Source organism: Agelaius tricolor, unplaced genomic scaffold (genome assembly GCF_023055355.1).
Source record: "Agelaius tricolor isolate 1412-34295 unplaced genomic scaffold, bAgeTri1.0.p SCAF_19, whole genome shotgun sequence".
Classification (NCBI taxonomy): Eukaryota; Metazoa; Chordata; class Aves; order Passeriformes; family Icteridae; genus Agelaius; species Agelaius tricolor.
The window spans coordinates 13,426,952-13,444,073 of NW_027269279.1; the positions used below are offsets into that span (position 1 = coordinate 13,426,952).

Genomic DNA, 17,122 nt, shown 5'->3' on the forward strand with positions numbered 1-17,122 from the left:
TTAGTGTGCATGGAGATAAAGACAACATTCTGAGGAAGACTCCAGAGCCTTTGAAAAGACAAGTCCTAATTCATAAACCTGGTCACAGCCCATAAACATGCCAGCAAGACAGGATTACAACCAAAAATACCCTTTAAAATGGAGATGACTCAGAAACAACAGGATGCAGCTTCAATAACATCCAAAATGCCAAGTCCTCTCCAGATCTACAGCCTAGCATTTCTATACTGCTGCCATTTAGATGCACAAGTTAATCTCAGGAAATATACTTCTCAATGAATAAAACTTCATTAGATTTGCCAAAAAAAAAAAGTGCTGCAAATTGGCCAAAAGATTGGCACCTATTTGTGCAATTCCCCAACACATCCTCACTCTTTGGTAACGTGCAATTTTTCCTTAAAATTATCCAGAAATCCTGCATAAATATCACTCAATATGCACAGACAGATGCTACAGAACACCCACATTCCTTCCTGGAAAGTCCTTGGCAGAAACACCAACCAGGCATGTTCTCATCTCCCAGCTCAAACACCATCTTTTGGAAACATCTCATTCATGTTTCTACAACAAGCTGTTCCTGGACAGCCTGTGAATTCCAAGAATGAGCAGTGATGGCATAAAAATCATGTTCACATTAACATGTGTTAACATAAGTTTATAGAAATGTGTCACTTCAGAAAATCTGATGTAAAATGCATCCCAAGTCTTTGGTTACTTACTTTTCTAATGTTCTGGAATCTCCTGTGTACTCTGGAAGATCATTTAAGTCTTGGGGTGAAGCAGAAATCTGTTCTGCATTGATTTTTAATGCTTGACCATCCTTTCCTATCACTTCAAGTCCTGTCAGCCCCAGGTAATGAGAGTCTCCCCAGGTCATGGTGAAGTTCAGTTGCAGACCTACATAAAGAAATAAAAATGTAATGCCTCTGTAAAGTTACTGGTTTGTAGTGATGAGCCAATGTAAACACGAGTGCAAATCCCAGTGATTAGCAGCATGGATATTTTGTATGGATTAAATCACTTTATATGCTGGAATTGGATTTTTCCTGCTCTGTTTGTCCACCTCCATGTAAACAGCAGCTTCTTTTAATCTGTGTCAGAGCCCTTTCATGTGCCACCAACACCTTGTTCACTTGAAATTACACAACTGCTGATCAAGCACGTTCCCAAGTGCCTCATTAGTGGGACTGCACCCTGCCAGCCAGCCAGTGACACATTTAAGCAGTTACATGACAGATTTTGTGATTATGCAGATGCAGAGAAGACCCATTAGTCTGAGGTCTATCCATCATCTTTCACCAGCTAAATGACTGTATAGATTCATTTAAATCCAGCCTCTCAGAAATCCATACATTTTTAGAAAACACCTACTCACAGTTAAAGCAAAGAAAAAATTTGATTTACTAATGTTTTTAAGTTATTTTCTTCACATTCAGAACTGGACACATGGAAGCATTTTCATGGGACAGCATCAGTGAAAAGCACAAATATTGATTAGGCTGTATCTCCAGAAAATAAACAGGAAAAAAAAAGCTGGATGGACAAAAGGCTGAATGTGAATCTCCTGTTCCACCTGTTTTATGCCTTACTGAAAGGACAGAAATAGCATGTACAGATATAACAAGTAACATTCCAATCTGATCAGGTTCCATAAAAATCCATCCCTGTAAATTAGAAATACCTTTCATTTCACACACTACAGAAGCCCACAAATAATCAGGGTGGGTAATGTCTAAAGAAGCACCAGTAGTCATAATTTATGTTTGTAAAACAAACAAGCATTAAACCTCTTAAACCCTCCAGCCCAGTCACCCCTAAAAACCCAGAGCAAGTCTTGATACACACAAAGATTGATTTGGGAGTAAGATTTCATCAGCATTTGCAGGGACACAAAGAAATAAACAGCTGTCAGTGCCAAATCTGGAGCTCTGGCCACACTGACAGCAGGCTCCAGTCCCCAGGCCAGTGCTGAGACTGAAAGAGCTCAGGGTACAAGCAGGCAGGAGCAGGACCAGCCTGTTCTCCAGTGCAAAGCTGCACTGAAGCAGCCATCCACACAGATTTAGTGTTCCCCAGAGTTAAGGATTCCAATCTGAGGATGATACAGGGAAAAGGAACCTCTGGAGGGGTCTAACCCAGCTCCAAGCTCAGAACAAGTCCAGCTCAAGGCTCTCAGGACCTCATCCAGGGGATGTTTCCTGTCCCCAAGGCTGGCAGATCCCAAACCCTCTCAGTCCAGGGTTGGATTGCTCTCAGGGTGGAAAAAAATTCCCAACACCCTGCTGGGAACTCTTGTCAAAGGACCAGGAACTGCTCCTGAAGCTTTTGGACTATCCAGAAACTCTGTGGGCAGCAGCTGAAAGGCCCACAGAGACTGGTTTGGTACAGGATAATAAATCAGGTACTTAAGCAGGGATATAACACTCTGATCTAGCTTTACTCTAGGGTTTCTATTGTCAATCCAATCTAAAAAATTCAGTCAGTCTACACAAATACAAAGGATTGGGAGAGAATTACTGGGTAAGGGACACAGCTATTAGAAATCCCATTCAGGGACTAGGCAAATGGCTAATGTTGTTTTTCTGAGATTAAAAGCCAACTGTTGCAATATAATGTTGTAAATGCCATGGCAAACAAAGCTTCTGCCTTAAATATTCAATTCTCTTCTTTATTCTAGACCTGGCATCTGTCACAAAGTGCTGTACAGCTCTGACAAATCAGATCATCCTTGATAACATGTTTGGGGGAAGGCTGGTAAAGCAAGGAGTGAATGTAAGAACTTACATTTTCCAGTAAATATTCCTGTTTCCTTTGGTATGCATTCAGAGGCAGGGTCTGGCTCTTGAACCTATAAAGAAAGTCAAGGAACAGGTTCAGTGTTACACTTACACTGACTGCTTTTAAAGTCTGTATTTGTAAAAAAGTTATATTTGTACCTGCTTCTTTTTGTATATCAATCTCCCCTCTGCCTCCCCACCCAGGCTGTCCTGCAAAAAATGGAAAACATGACCCAAAATGTAAAATATCAATCAGGTGGGTTCTTAAAAAGCCAAGACTCTTAGGGCAGGGGTTTGGCTTAGTGCATACAGAAATGTGAAATGGGACACTCCAGAGTGTGAGCTACCTCTTCTCAAAGAGGCTGAAATCCTTAAATAACACTTATTTCCCTGCTGACTGCCATCAGCAAGTGATAATATGCTGTATTTGCAATATGTTGCAAATCTGTTGCAGACACAAGGAGTCTGGAAGGAAGTCAAGACCAGAGAGTGCCACCACAATTTCTTCTCAGGAATTAAGAGGCAGAACAAACAAGCAAACTTGTCCAAAAGCTTGTGCTTGTGCTCTAGCAATGCTAATTAAAAATTGCCTGTGCTGTTCAGAAAAGTGAAGAAACAGATGACAAAATTTGCTGATCACACTGGGGCAATCAGGGTAGTAAAGACAAAAATGGCAAAGGATTGCAGATAGAATTCACTTCACTGAGTAAGTGGGATAAAATGGCAAATTCTGCTCTCTGTGGACAAATGTAAAACAGAGAAGACAATCTTAACTTCACAGATACCAGTATTGGCTCCAAAATAAATAATAGTAGATTAGAATGAAATCTTGGCATTTTTATAAGTAGCTCTATATAAACATCAGCTCAATCCTCATTAGTAGTCAAAAGGCCAAACAGGAAATTAGAAGTCCAGACTCTTTCTCTTTAATTCATCATTAGAAATAAACTTCCTGTCAGCCACAATACATCAAATGGATCTCCACTGTGCCTAAGTAGAATAAATAAAGACTTGTCAACACTTGTCTCCTTGTTCCATTAGATCCCTGCAATTTAACCACTGATCCCCAGGATCTCATGGGCCCCAGACTGCAATATCCTTGTGGCAGCAAATGTCCCTGGGGGAATCAAAGTAAGTCAGGTGAGACTGAACAAGAAATGGGCTCTGAAATAAACCCACAGAACCTACACAGTGCAAAATCCCTCCCACTGGGGGTACCTCTCTCACAAGGCAGTTCTGTTCCTCACAGCAATTCTAAAACACCAGCCTGGGAATGAAAATTTGCATCTTTACTGAAAATCAAAACCCATGGATACTGAGTTTAACTGATTGCAAAATAATGCTCTCCCTAGCAGAGCATGAACCATTTGTGCCAAGGCACCTTATCAACTCTTTTCTCCCTTTCTTATCTACTCAGGTCCCTTCCTGATGATTCCATTCCAATGATGCCAAATATATTTTCTTTCAGGCATGGTCTCATTTTTTACTATTTTAACTACTTCTGCTAGTGGGCATTGTCCTACTTGTGTTCTTAGATTCTTATGGCTAAAACAAAACACCATAATACAGGAGTTATTGGAAAAGCAATAAAAAGTAGAAAGTATTACCATGATCTTACACCTGACCAAATGTTCAACACCTTCCTAGGAGCAACCACTCTGGAAAAGATTTAGAAGACTAACAGAGGGGTATAAATCTCTTGAGTGGCTTGAAGAAGGGAGTAGGGAATAATTGTTTAGTTTCTTCCAACAGAAAACCCAGAGAACATTAAATGAAGCCAGCAACAAACAGAAGGAGGTTCTTTGTGCCATGCAGGTTCAGCTGGGAAATTTGCCATGGAGCACTGTAAATTTTAAAAGTGCACGTGGGTTCAAAAAGCTGGTGGATGAATTAATGCAATAAAAATCGGTGGCAGGATATTAAACACAGAGGTTAAGTTAAAAAGTCCTTGTGAGACACATTTCTAAGGGCTGAATGAGTGTTTCAGAGGAACAGCACTCTGTGTTTGTGCTGTTCTTTCTTTCTCTCTCAGCAGCCACTGCTGGCCCCAGAGTTGAATCAAGTGCAGTGGCCACAGGTCTGATCTGTTATAAAATCAACATGTTAAAGATTCCTAAATTCATGGACAGACAGATGGCCATGGATAACACACTGATAGAAAAGCAAGACACTTCTGTAAGAGCTTTTGGAAAGTTTTTAGTAAAACCCACCATTTCATCTACTGAATGTGCCACAGGGAATAAAGGGGAATGAACAGCAGGGCTGCTCAAACTGGTCAGTACTGGTCTGACACCATTAGGTTGGGGAAGACAAATTGTGCAGTGGATCTGTGTCATTCTGGTAGCATGAACATCCCCCTACAGAAATCCTGATGGAACCAGCAAACACCCCGTGACAGGGAGATCAATGGCTCAGTCACAACAGCTTGTGTTATTCCTCTGCTGATACAGCAATTTCAGAGGTACAACAGGGTGTGGAGGGCATCAGAGCTGAGCAGCAAAATGAAAGGCAGGGCTGTGTCTGAGCAAGGAACAAACAGCCCAGGGCCAAGCTTCTGCCATGGAAAAGGTGCTGGTGAGTGCTCTCAATAAACAGGTGATCAGGAAAAGAAAGGTCAGCTTCAGTTTGTCTTCATGAAACCCTGCACTGGGCAAGGTTCTGAGCAGTTTCAGCTACTGCATGCAAAGCTGGGATCAAAATTCCTGCAGAAGTCCAAGGGTTAATTCACTGACTCTGGTCTTAACAGTGAGATCAAATTCCAACAGCATTGGATGTCCTTTTGTCTTGTGAGCCACAAGAGGACAAGACAGAAGGGGAAGGTTTGGCAGCCACAGGAGGCTCATTAGGAACCACAGATCCCTGGGAAGATCTTGGCTGGAGCAGCTGGGATTTGGATTGATTCAGCTTTGGATCTCCTGACACACTCACAAATAAGAGTGTGAACCCTAGAAAAAGACAAACTCACTGATGCAACAGAGGGTGCTCAGGAAGATTCTGAGAAAGTAGAAAAATTTAAGGGAAACAGGTCAAAGACTGTCACACACCATCCTGAGAAAATCCTGTGGGATCTTTGCTCACACACTGAACTGCTGGGCTGGGATGGCATAAGGCAAGAAAGAGCTCAAGGGCTTGGAAATACAGCCTTCCTCCAAGGAGGGAAGTACCTTCTGCATGGACTAGAAAAGAGGAGATTTTATGATGCAAAATGCACCCAAACCTGTGATTGTGCTAGTGAAAAAAAAAAAAAAAAGGAAAAGAGGAAAAATAAAGGGAGGGTTGAGAGGAAGAGACCCTTCCTGTTTAACATCCTTCATTTGTGAAGGAAGAAACTAACAATATGGAAAATATGGAAAAACCTTTGGTTTGGAGTGCTAAGGAGGACAGGACTCATGACAGGAGTAGCTGTGTGGGAAAAATCACTGACAGACCAGAAACCTTCAGGAGTACCCAAATCATAAAGAACTCCCCCTAGTCTCTGTCCAAGTAAGTAAAGAAATAAGATTATTAATTAATCAGGGAAACCACAACTTGGAGGACCTTTAGGACTTTAATAAAATAGCATAAATTATTGATCTGGTGAAAAAAAGTCTTGAAAATAGTAATAATTGTGTTAGTTCTTCTGCAGTTTTATTCCAGCCTGGAAATGTGGCTATTACTTCCATATTTCACACAGACATTTATAGAGAGTTTTAAACACACAGGCCCCCACCTGTTGCTCCTCTGTTCTCAGCCCTGCTTGGGTAAAAGGTCTCTCATCTCCCTCCCTGTCTGCTGTTGTTGGCCTCTTCAGCTCTTCCTCATATCTCAGGGAGCTGGAATCTCCCATTTCTCCATCATATGTCTCATCATAGTAGTAAATGGCTTCAAGAATATCATCATCAGTAGTGAACAATATGGTATCCCCAAAGTGCTCTGGAGCTGAAGGCAACACACAGAATTAAATGGAGAAATAATGCAAAAAGAAAATAATGAGAAAAATTATTTTTAGCCCTTCTTTGCATTAAATTTGCAGCAGTGTTTAAAGATAATATATGGCAAATTGATACTGACTATGGCTATAATTAGTGTTTCACTCTCAAACTTATATTGCACGATGGAAAATTAGAGAATTCAGATGGAAAATTAGAGAATTTCAATTCTCTAATGGATTCTCTAACACCCTGCTGGAAACTCTTGTCAAAGGAACTGCTCCTGAAACTTTTGGGCTATCCAGAAATTCTCTGGACAATTTCTCTAATGTTCATTCATTTCAATGGAAATTCCATTTCTTTAATGGAAATTCAATGGAAAAGTAGAGAATTCAGTCAGATTTCAGATAAATAGAAAAGGAAATGGGGGAAAAAGCTTCCCAATCACCTTTTCCAAAAAACCACATATGTGGAAACAAACAAAAAGCTGCAACTTTGAAATTTCTAGTGCCTATCTGATGGGATTGAAACACAGACTGGTTGCTAAGACATAGTTAAAAATGGAGATTAGCTCTGTATGCTGCTAAAATCCCCAGTATCAGTGAAGAATGCATTAATGGGCTTTGCATTATGTTTTTAAATTAAACACCAGACAAAGTGCCAGCTTGCTTTGAAGTGGAAAATGATAACAAACAAGCTAAATGTATTCTGTTTGTATTGTACTGCTGTTTCCACAAGGAAAATCAGAAATGATAGCCTACCTCCAGACAAGGTTCCTGAGGCTTTGGCAATCTCTCCTTTGAAGATGCACTGCTCATCCAGCACCATGATGATGTCTTTCACACCTCTGAAGGAGTGGATTCGGGATTTATTGTAATTCCAGATCCTAATCATGGCTACCTGACAGGAATCCACAAAGTCAATGAAGACAAAGTGAGCTTTTCCAGGGGTGAATGGTGCCAGCCAGAGGTGCATATCATCCTGGGTCCGATTCACCCCATCTATGAGGTTGGTTACTACCCTGGGATCATTTCCATATGCTGGTAAAATATTTATGTCAGGGGGTTCAGCTGTTATTTTTGCAATCTGAACAGGCTCTCCTTTAGAACTGAAAATTTCAATTCCATTGAGACCAACATAATGTCTGTCTCCCCACGTTGTCCGGATGTCTATCACCAAGTGCTGCCCATAAGGTAAAACTGGGATTTTAAAATCACTTCCATCCTGGATCTCCACAGAATTTTCTTCCTCTTGCTTCTTTGGTAGTGTTTGTAGTCCCTCTTTTCTCTGACATTCTCCAGGCCGGTTGATTTTCTGCTGATGGAGGAACTCATCAAAAATATCCCCTTGAAAATCCATGTTCGAGATCCGACCACGGTGGGAATAATTAAATTTCACCAAGGAGTTCCAGGACTCCTGCAGAGTGTGTTCTTGCTCACTGCACCACTTCATTCTAGAGGTTGCTACGTCCTTGATGGGAAAGTCTTCATCTGAAAACAACATTACAAAGACATTTAATGTACAAACAGGGAGCAAACCATTCATATACTGACTTTGCAGAATGATATTGTGACCCTCACTGGGAAATTCTCTGACAGCAGCACTTTTATTTTTCCTTTCTGTCACAAAGGCCACGTGTCCCAGTTCCCCTTCCCCACTCAAACAAAATGAACAAAATCACTTTTACCTATGGAGGAGCAGAGCTCCTGCCATGGTACAAACTGCAACTAAGTTGGAGGCTCAGCCCTTAAAGAAATTGGGATTTTTGCTCAGTGATACTTGTTGTGTGCCTGTCACAAGGGTTTAAACCATCCCTCTGCATTTTTCCAGGTCTTTCATACAGCTGGAAATGGCTGAACTGGTTAATGTAAAGCATTACAGAGAAAAGTTGGCTCTTCCTCTCAAAATGAGCCACAGGTATATAAAGAAAAGTGGTGGGAAAAGGAGAAGTTCAGCAGACAGGGAAGATGAGGTGAGCATTGCATTCTAGGCAGGTAATGTCCAAATATTTTTCCTATTTTTCAGCACGTGTGAGATGTAGCAAGAGAATAATTACAAGATATCCAATGGGAATGCAACAATGGGAGGGCAGCAAATCAGAGGGGCCCAGTGGGAGCAAAGCATCTTCTCCTTGTGGCTGCACTGGGGAACTGCTTCATTTCCATCTCAAAACAATTAAGAACAGATAATAACCAAGGTTTTCAATAAAGCAGTCACTCATGTATTTTCTTCAAATAAATGAAGAAAAGGAAGTGGAGTACTGAACAATTACAGGCCCGTGGGCCAGATTTTACTTCTGTACAGTGTCCTTTGGTGGATACTAAAACAAATGGTTATCAAGAATAAATGCCAATTGCTGTGAAATGCAAAACAAAATTTTCCCAAAAGACTGCTGAAGACTAACTTTTAACTGTGTTTTTGGAAATACTGGAAAGAGGCAATGTTCCTAATCTATGCATGGCAAATAATCACTTACAGGGGGGACACATGAGATAAAATTAAGAATTTTAAAGCAGATGGGAAACTACCTAGAAAAGGGTTGTCTTGCAGAAGGAAAGGCTGGAGACCAACCTGGCACTCCTCCTTACACCTCAAGCAAAATGCAGACATGAAGGAAAGGTTCATATTTCAGAGATCAGACATTCTTAAGTCACTTTCTTGCTCACACCACTACCAAGAGGTGGCTGATCCCCAGCAATACATCCCAGAGCTCACAATTCACCTGGACAAGGCACTATACAAATATTTACCCCTTGAAAATGTCAAAGCTTGTAAAATTTTGGGATGAGCAGAGTACAGAGGAGTATTTAACATCCACTGACTTTCCTAGTTTGGGAGGGTTTTTCCCTTTTCTTTTCAAACATGAAATACTTCCAACAGCCCAGAGGTTACAATCCTGCAGCCCCTCTAGGGCAGAGCAAGGGGAATTGAAAAGGTTTTTGAGCTACTTTAAGGAGTGGTAACAGGAGAAGTGGAGCTCTGAAAGGAAAGCAGAGGTGGCCCAAAAGCAGACACCAATGGCTGAAGGTTTATAGGGTGGGACTTTTTTCTTTTAAGAATCTAAAATGCATTTTTTATTAATGACACCTCAAACATGCAACTCCTCTGTGGGTTCAGGAGTGTCTTGAACCACCACTTCAGCTTCTGATGGCCACACACAATTCTTCTCTAAACTTCAGAAAACTACATTTTGGGGCAAGACTACATAGAGAAAAACCACCTTTCTTCTCCCTCTGTTGTGTTAATCTCTTTTTTTACTCCCTGCAGTTATAAACAGCAATCATATTTCCATGCTGCAATCACATGCTTCATTTCCCAAATCATTCTAAAAGCTCTCCTCTGTATCTGTTCCACTTGGTAATCAGCTTTCCCGAAAATGGATGATCAGAGCTGCAGTTTTCCAAGTGAGGTCTCACAAGTGCCTGTGTGGAGATATTGAGGTTTCCCAAGTAGCCAAAATGCCTCTGCTGATCCATCCTGGGAGTGCACTGCTCCAATCACTGCTCACCCCAGCATTTCAGTCAATCTGCCATCAGCTACTCAACCATGAGTCTTCTCTTCCTCGGTCATTTGCAATTGATGATTACTCAGCTTACAACTTAATTTTTGGTTATTGGTCCCCAGATGAGCCTACAAGCATTCTACTGAATTGCATTCCATTGCTCCAGTCCTCAAGTTCATCGTTCTGTGCAGTTCTTTAATCTCCTTAACTCATAATAAACCAAATTATATGTTATTTGCAAATTTTATCAGTGTACTCCCACCATTTCCTTTGCACATTAAACTGGTTATCAAAGAAAAATTGATGTTTTTATAGCAACATTAACTCCAGCCAAGCCTGTACGTGCTGTTACTAATTCCTGTTGTTCTTGTGAAGCATTTAGTGACCAAAGCCATGCTGGGACATCCACAGGAGCCTCTGAGCCTTCCCTTTGTCCCACCCTCCACTGCCCTTCTCTTAGCCCCAGGCCAATTAAAATCCAGCCCTCTCAGGGAAACATTTTAAAGGTTTTCCTGTCGTTAAAGCTCTCTCAGCTCCATTTGAAGATGGCTTTACCCTGCACACACAGCAGAGAGAACAAAAGCTGCTGGGTGGCTTCAGGGACTAAAACACATCAGGAGCTTAAAGCACCACGGGACAACCTGCTCTGAGCAAAATCAGAGAAAATTTACATTGAAAAATTATAACACTCATCTTGTAGTTTGCATTGAAATTCCTAATTTATCTCCATTTTCACAACTGAACAGAACTTCTCAAGGTGGGATTTATTTACAGTTTTCACAACATGAAGGTTTTCATGTAACAGATATTGTGAAATGTGTGAAACAGTAAATGGGGCTGCAGAGAGCAGGGTGGGTGAAGGGCAGGTGGCACCTGTTCCAAACTTCTCTGTTCTCTTCTTTGAGGTGTAACTTCAGATGCACTGATGAAATTGCTGTTTTCTCCACAGAGGGTCAGACAAGGAAAAATTCAGACATTCTAAGTTTAGAAAGAACCAGTTTTCCCTTTGTCTGAAAAAGCCCTGCACTACCTGCTGTAGAATTTGAACTGACACTCCTTCATTTAGGTGAATTTGCTCTCCCTTGTCACCCTTACTTGCATGTAAACACCCAAATTCAATATACAGCAAGACACATTTCCATGTGAATTGTTCTGATGTTCAATCACTCTCAAAATTTCAATTTGTAGCTTTGTAACATCTTATTCCAATCCTCTGGCTCTTGTTGTCCTTGTTGTATTAACTCTTCATTTGAGACAAGATACTGAATGCTGAAGAATTACAAAATGCCAAGGAAGGGGCATGAAGGGTCCCAAAAAGGAGTCAGAGTGACATGGCTTGAAACTGAAAAAGGAAGACATAAACATATATCCCAAGCAAAGGCAAATTGGGTGAAAGAGAGCCAAAGTAGAACTTGTGGGTAAGAAATTCTACTTTTCTGTTATTTACACTTGTTAAAGACAAAAATATCTCATGCCCTGAAAAATTCCTAGCCATGGATTGCCAGATGTTGGGATAAGGGGGAACTTGGGAAGTTGCACAGTTCTCCTGCTGTTCCCTGGGGACATACAGCTGGTCCTGCCTGAGGCAGAACACAACTGCACAAAGCTGGAAACACCTCCAGCAGGAGGTCTGGGGAAGGAGGACAAGGATAATCAACAGCACAGAGCAGACAACAGCTCATTTATTAGAAAACTCTTCATAAATAAGCCAGATGTCTGAGGGAGAGGTTTATAGAATTATGAGTGGAGAAGAAAAATAAGGGTCATTTTCCATTCACTCTGAATAAATATATTGAGCATCTATTCTCACCAAGAAAGACACAAAGCTACCACACAAATACACTCTGCAAATTTGGGATGTAATCTTCTTTATCTCTCTGCACATTTTAATTGATATTAGCAAACATTTGCTGTCTACAGGACTGTCAATTTTTAGAATGTAATTTACTGAAATTTCATCTTCCAGCTGCTCCAAATAAATTAAAAGCACCTAAATCAGAATGTAAATTTTTCTGAAGAGTGTTTCATATCAGGTGTAGGAGACAGACTGAGTATTCTCATGAGGAAAATATCACAAATAGCCAAAGTAATATCCCCTGTCTAAACTTCCAGGTATCTCAAGAGGTCCCTTCCACCTAAAATGAGTTTGTGCCTCTGCAAATGGAGAACACATCAGCACTTGGACTAAGGTTGCTATTGGGACCTCTTACCTTTGCGAGCAGAATCATCTTCTCCAAGATTTGTAGTGTTTAATCCCATCTTTTTACCATACATGACACTTCTCCTTCCACTCACAGGGTACTGCAAACTGCAGTTTTTGTTAGAAAGGGAGTCAAAAATGTCCAAGTCCACATCAGCATCCTTTCTGGTCAGCATTTGTGATTTCCCATCTCCAGTTGCATTTCTGCTATTGGGTCTTCCCAGTTCATACCTCTGACATTTGACATCCTCATTTATCAGATCTGAGAAGTTTTTCATGATTTCATCAGGCTGTGTTTGAAATCTTGAGTTGAAATTCTGTTCTGTAGCAAGCCAGGGAGGCTTCTGCCTACTGGGAGTGCCTTGATTATTCTGTGTTACCTGGGAAGATGACTGTAACCAAGAAGGAATTGCACCTGCAGAATCATTCAGTTTTCTTCCTGTTAACCTTTCCATTTGCTCACTCAAACAAAGCTCATCATCAGACTGAACATGCTCTGGAACTGCTGCTTCCTCCTCTTTGGCATCTTTTATACAAACTTGAGATGGGGGCACATTTAGATCATCCTCTAACTGAGACAAATTTCTCTTTGTAAAGCTGATTGAGTTCATCTTAGGCTCAAGAAGATTTTCTTCTGGCAGAGCTGTCCAGCTCAGTGAAGCACTGTTTAGTTCTGAGCATTTCAAAAGTAGGTCTGTTTTCTTGTCTGGACCTGCAGGTGCATTTCCTTCTTTCCTCTCAGCTGAGGGGGAGGCTGAGCTATCTTGCTTGTGATTTGTAAGGTCAATTGTGGTGTTCTGGTCAGCAAGGAGATCTCCAGAGCCTCTCTCTAATTCACCATCAAACACAAGGTTCTCATCAACGTACAACTTCACCTTCTTTGCTCCAACATCAAGGTCCTACAAAAATAAAGGTATGAAGATTTCAGTCAAGCTTTCAAGCATTTGATATCACAGCTCTGGGACTCTGACATTTGAACACTTAATCAACAGACAGATGAAAACAATTAAACCCTGTGTCAGTATGTGCTTTTGACTGCTTTTTAATCTAAAGCTGAAATGACTAAGAAACACTGTGTAATAGATAAGATTTTTTTAAAGGACAGGAAACCCTGCTAGACACTGCTATCACTTTGTCTGACAAGGTTTGATTATTTAGAAAAGCTTGAGGGAAAAAGCCCAGATTAAGTACAATTATATTTGATCAGGATATAAATTCCTGAGGCACATTTTGCTTTTCATCCCTAAGATTCAGCACTTTCACGACATGTTCCACAGTGAACAACCACCCAGATCAAAGCCACCAGAGTTAAAAATAGTTACAGAGTTACAGAAATGCTAGGGAAAAAAAAAATCATCCAGTCCTTCTCTTTCCACTGAAGAATATAAAATAACCTACACCATTGTGAGGAAATCTGGTTTTAACAGTTTTCACCTAATCTGCCTTGATAGCCTATTCCTACACTTAACCAGCCTTTTAAACAGCAGGCCTTCATCTCAGACACAATTCTGCCACTCACAACTTTATGTTCTCCTTCTCTGTGGCACTCACCAATACCTGATTTTTTTATTCCATTGAAGTTAGAATTAATGTTCTTTCTATTCTCTTCACCACTTCAATATAACCTTTTCTCCCCCTTGACAAAAATACCATTATCTTCAAAGAAAATACAGCAGATGAGACACAATCCATCTCCATTCTGTTCTCTAACTTGTCCATCTCGTGGAGTCTTTCAGAGACTCTCTGTTCTTTCCTTCTTTTTGTGAAAACTAAGAAGCTTTTTGTGAAAGTAAGAAGTTTCAGTTTCATCCCTCTTGCTCATTTCCAGCCTGTCAGTTCTCCTTGAATACTGATTTTCATTTTCCTCTGCTCCCAGACTAAACCAATCACTCCTTCCCTTCCAAGCATGAAAGTCTCTGCTTCTTCACTCCTGACCACACATTGTTTAAGCCTTACAAGTTTTTATAGCTTCCATCCTGTTGCTTTCCCAACAATAACATCTCTGAGGCCAAAAGAATGCAATATGGATGTTCCCAGAGGAAAAGCAGAAGATGCAAACACGACAAGAAAGCTACAGGTGAGGAAGGGGAGTGGGTGCAGGAATGCAGGACACATTCCTGAAAGGGAAAAGATAACCTTCCCTGAGTTCCCTGTGAGCAGCTGTAAAACCAGTTTAATTGGCCATTATGGCCTGGCTGCCTGTGGAACTCCTGTAGGATCATAAAGTGCTGCATTTCTGTGCTGATGCAGTCAGCCATAAAACAGGATATTTTTTCCCCTTGAATGAGGACACTGCTAGATTGATCTAACTGGGGATCAGAACATTTCAATAATTACATCTGTTGAAAACTACCTGCGTGGCTTTGCCTGCAATTATGATGGGGAAGAGAAAGACTAGCAGGATGTCCCAATAATGCTATTTTAAAAAATTTTATATGTCTAAACTGCCAATGTCCTCCTTAAATGCTAGAGATATTGAATATTCACAGTTGAATTTGGGATAACTGGAACATTTCTCCATAACATTCCAGCCCTACTGTTGTCAGGAATACCCAGGCCTTAGCTCTGCATTTTTACCTGGAAATAGATATAAACTGAAGGGGACCACAAAAATATAGATGTACATTTGAAAAGTATTTGTCAATGTCATCTTTTTAAATTAAAATCAACTTCTTAATAACAGCATGTTTTGAAATGAATCCCACTGCACTCACCAGCAGAGGAGGTCAGGCAGGCAGAGAAAACTCTACAAAATGAGATAGTGGAGCTCATTCTCCCTGAAAAAGGGACAGTCAAGCCCAAAAAGGGGTCACTCACTTCAAAATTGCTTTTCCAGTCAGTGGGAGACTGTTCTCTGATGCTTTGGAATGTCTGGGATAGGTATTTTAGGAAGCAGAAAAGGTCTGAAGTGTAGCAAGAAGCAGCAGCCAGGTATTTCTAGGATAACAGAGACACACTGGACTGGGGCAGGCATTCCAAGAGCTGACAGCTCAGGAGAGCTAATGAAAATCTGCACCAAAATCCTGAGCAGACTGAGCCTCAGGGAGGAAAAATCTGAACAGATCCCAAGAGACTCCAAGAACAAACATATGCAGGCACAAGACTAAGAACTGCTCTTTTTCATTCCCTCCCACCCCTCTTCTGAGTTTCCAGTTGCTTAGTGATCTGTTCTGGTGGAAAAGATTGACAGTTCAGCTTCCCCAGTAGCACTGCTCAGCTCTCCTCAAGCACGAGGAGGCTGGAAAAATCCCTTCCTCAGGAGTAATCCCACCCTGTAAACAACCACTCAATACTTCAGCCAAGGCAGGGCTTTTCCTTGCTGGAAGAGTAATTAAAAGGGCACAATATCTCAGAACAAACAAGTAGGTATGAGCATTGTCAGAAAGAAAAATGATTTTGTGAAAATAATTCTGGTTCCTTTGGATGTTCCTTCCCAGCTTGCATCCTCAGCTCTCCCAGGGTGTCTGCAGGGATGGTGCCTCCCAAGGAGAAAATAGGGATGGTATTTCTGGCCATTTCTGTGATATTTGTGCACAAAGGACAGAGCCTAACACTTTTCTGAGGATTCTTCCTGGACAGAGGACCTGAAATTGCTTCTGCCTGACTTTTCAGAAAAGTGTGAAAAAGAAGCAGTAGAAAAGAAGTCAAGAACCAAAGAAAATTCTTCTACAAAACTGATTGTGCTGGAAGAAAGCTGCTGCCTCCTTACAGGCACACCAGGGGTAATCCAGCACTGAAAAAAACCCCAAGAGAATGGACAGGAACATAGGCACAGAAACCACCTGAAGAAGAGAATTATTCAACTGGAGAGCACCTAAGACCTTAATGCATTTAGGTATTGATTCCATTCTCAGTTTTGTGAAGACATACAACACACTTTAGACTGGATCTTTGAAAAAAGTTTTAATAGCACCATTAACCATGCAATTCAAGGCTGTATCAAGTACTTACAAAATGTCTGACTGTTGCAGATAAATTTGAAAAAAGCTGGCTGCCCTTACACTTGTTCCCTTCCTGCAGACTAAAAATCACCTCCTTTTTTGGAGGTCTCATCTGAAGTAAATAAAGGCAAGATGAAGCATCCTCTGAGATCTTCCTTGTAATTCAGTGAATCAAGGAATCTATGACAATGATGTCATCTGACTTTTACAGCTTCCTTCAGACACATTTTTTTCTCCTTCCAGGCTCAAGTTCTGAAATTCAAATATACAAAAGTACCAGCCTGACTTAATTTTTGGCCTATTTTTGGAAGCAGCACTTGGACATCTCTCACTTATGTGGTTTTTGAGGGAAAGAAGGCAGTTAAGAATGATTCCCAAAATCCACACAGAAATCTGGCTCTGGATTTACATTAGCTGGAAGAAAATTGTTTGTTCATTGTATTTTGGGGTTTTATACTTCTTAGACAAAACTTCCTCCTGACAAATTACAGACTTAGGCAGAACTGCTTTGTATTATTCTTTCATGCTAAGGATAATGAGACATTTCTTCAGCAAGGATAAACTGCTGCATTTCCACCAAAATCCATAGGATTATATTCCCAATGGATTTTACACATTGCCTTATTTCAGGTTATTGAAGAAGCAGAGCCCTGAAACACAGACAAACATTTCTGCGTGCGTCCTGCATTCTGTTCAGTAGGTTTGGTAACAAATCATGCCATTACCTCCAAGAACAGCACACTCTAATGATGATGGAACATCCTGTAGACCACATTTTAGTGAGAAAAGCTATT

General features: G+C 40.9%; 1 protein-coding gene across 14 annotated transcripts in view; it reads right to left on the minus strand.

Annotated features, from left to right (window-relative positions):
* Positions 1–17,122, minus strand: part of KATNIP (katanin interacting protein) — a 56,860-nt gene that overhangs the window by 16,779 nt on the left and 22,959 nt on the right. For 11 of the 14 annotated variants that reach the window (XM_071444329.1, XM_071444327.1, XM_071444334.1 and 8 more), the window contains exons 14-19: positions 12,398–13,286; positions 7,447–8,175; positions 6,487–6,695; positions 2,937–2,987; positions 2,785–2,848; positions 720–897 (exon numbers count right to left, since the gene is read on the minus strand). In XM_071444329.1, coding sequence (XP_071300430.1) covers positions 720–897; positions 2,785–2,848; positions 2,937–2,987; positions 6,487–6,695; positions 7,447–8,175; positions 12,398–13,286 — 2,120 coding nt within the window. The remainder of the gene's footprint in view (positions 1–719; positions 898–2,784; positions 2,849–2,936; positions 2,988–6,486; positions 6,696–7,446; positions 8,176–12,397; positions 13,287–17,122) is intronic. The other 3 variants (XM_071444340.1, XM_071444339.1, XM_071444338.1) reach the window with 1 other exon arrangement.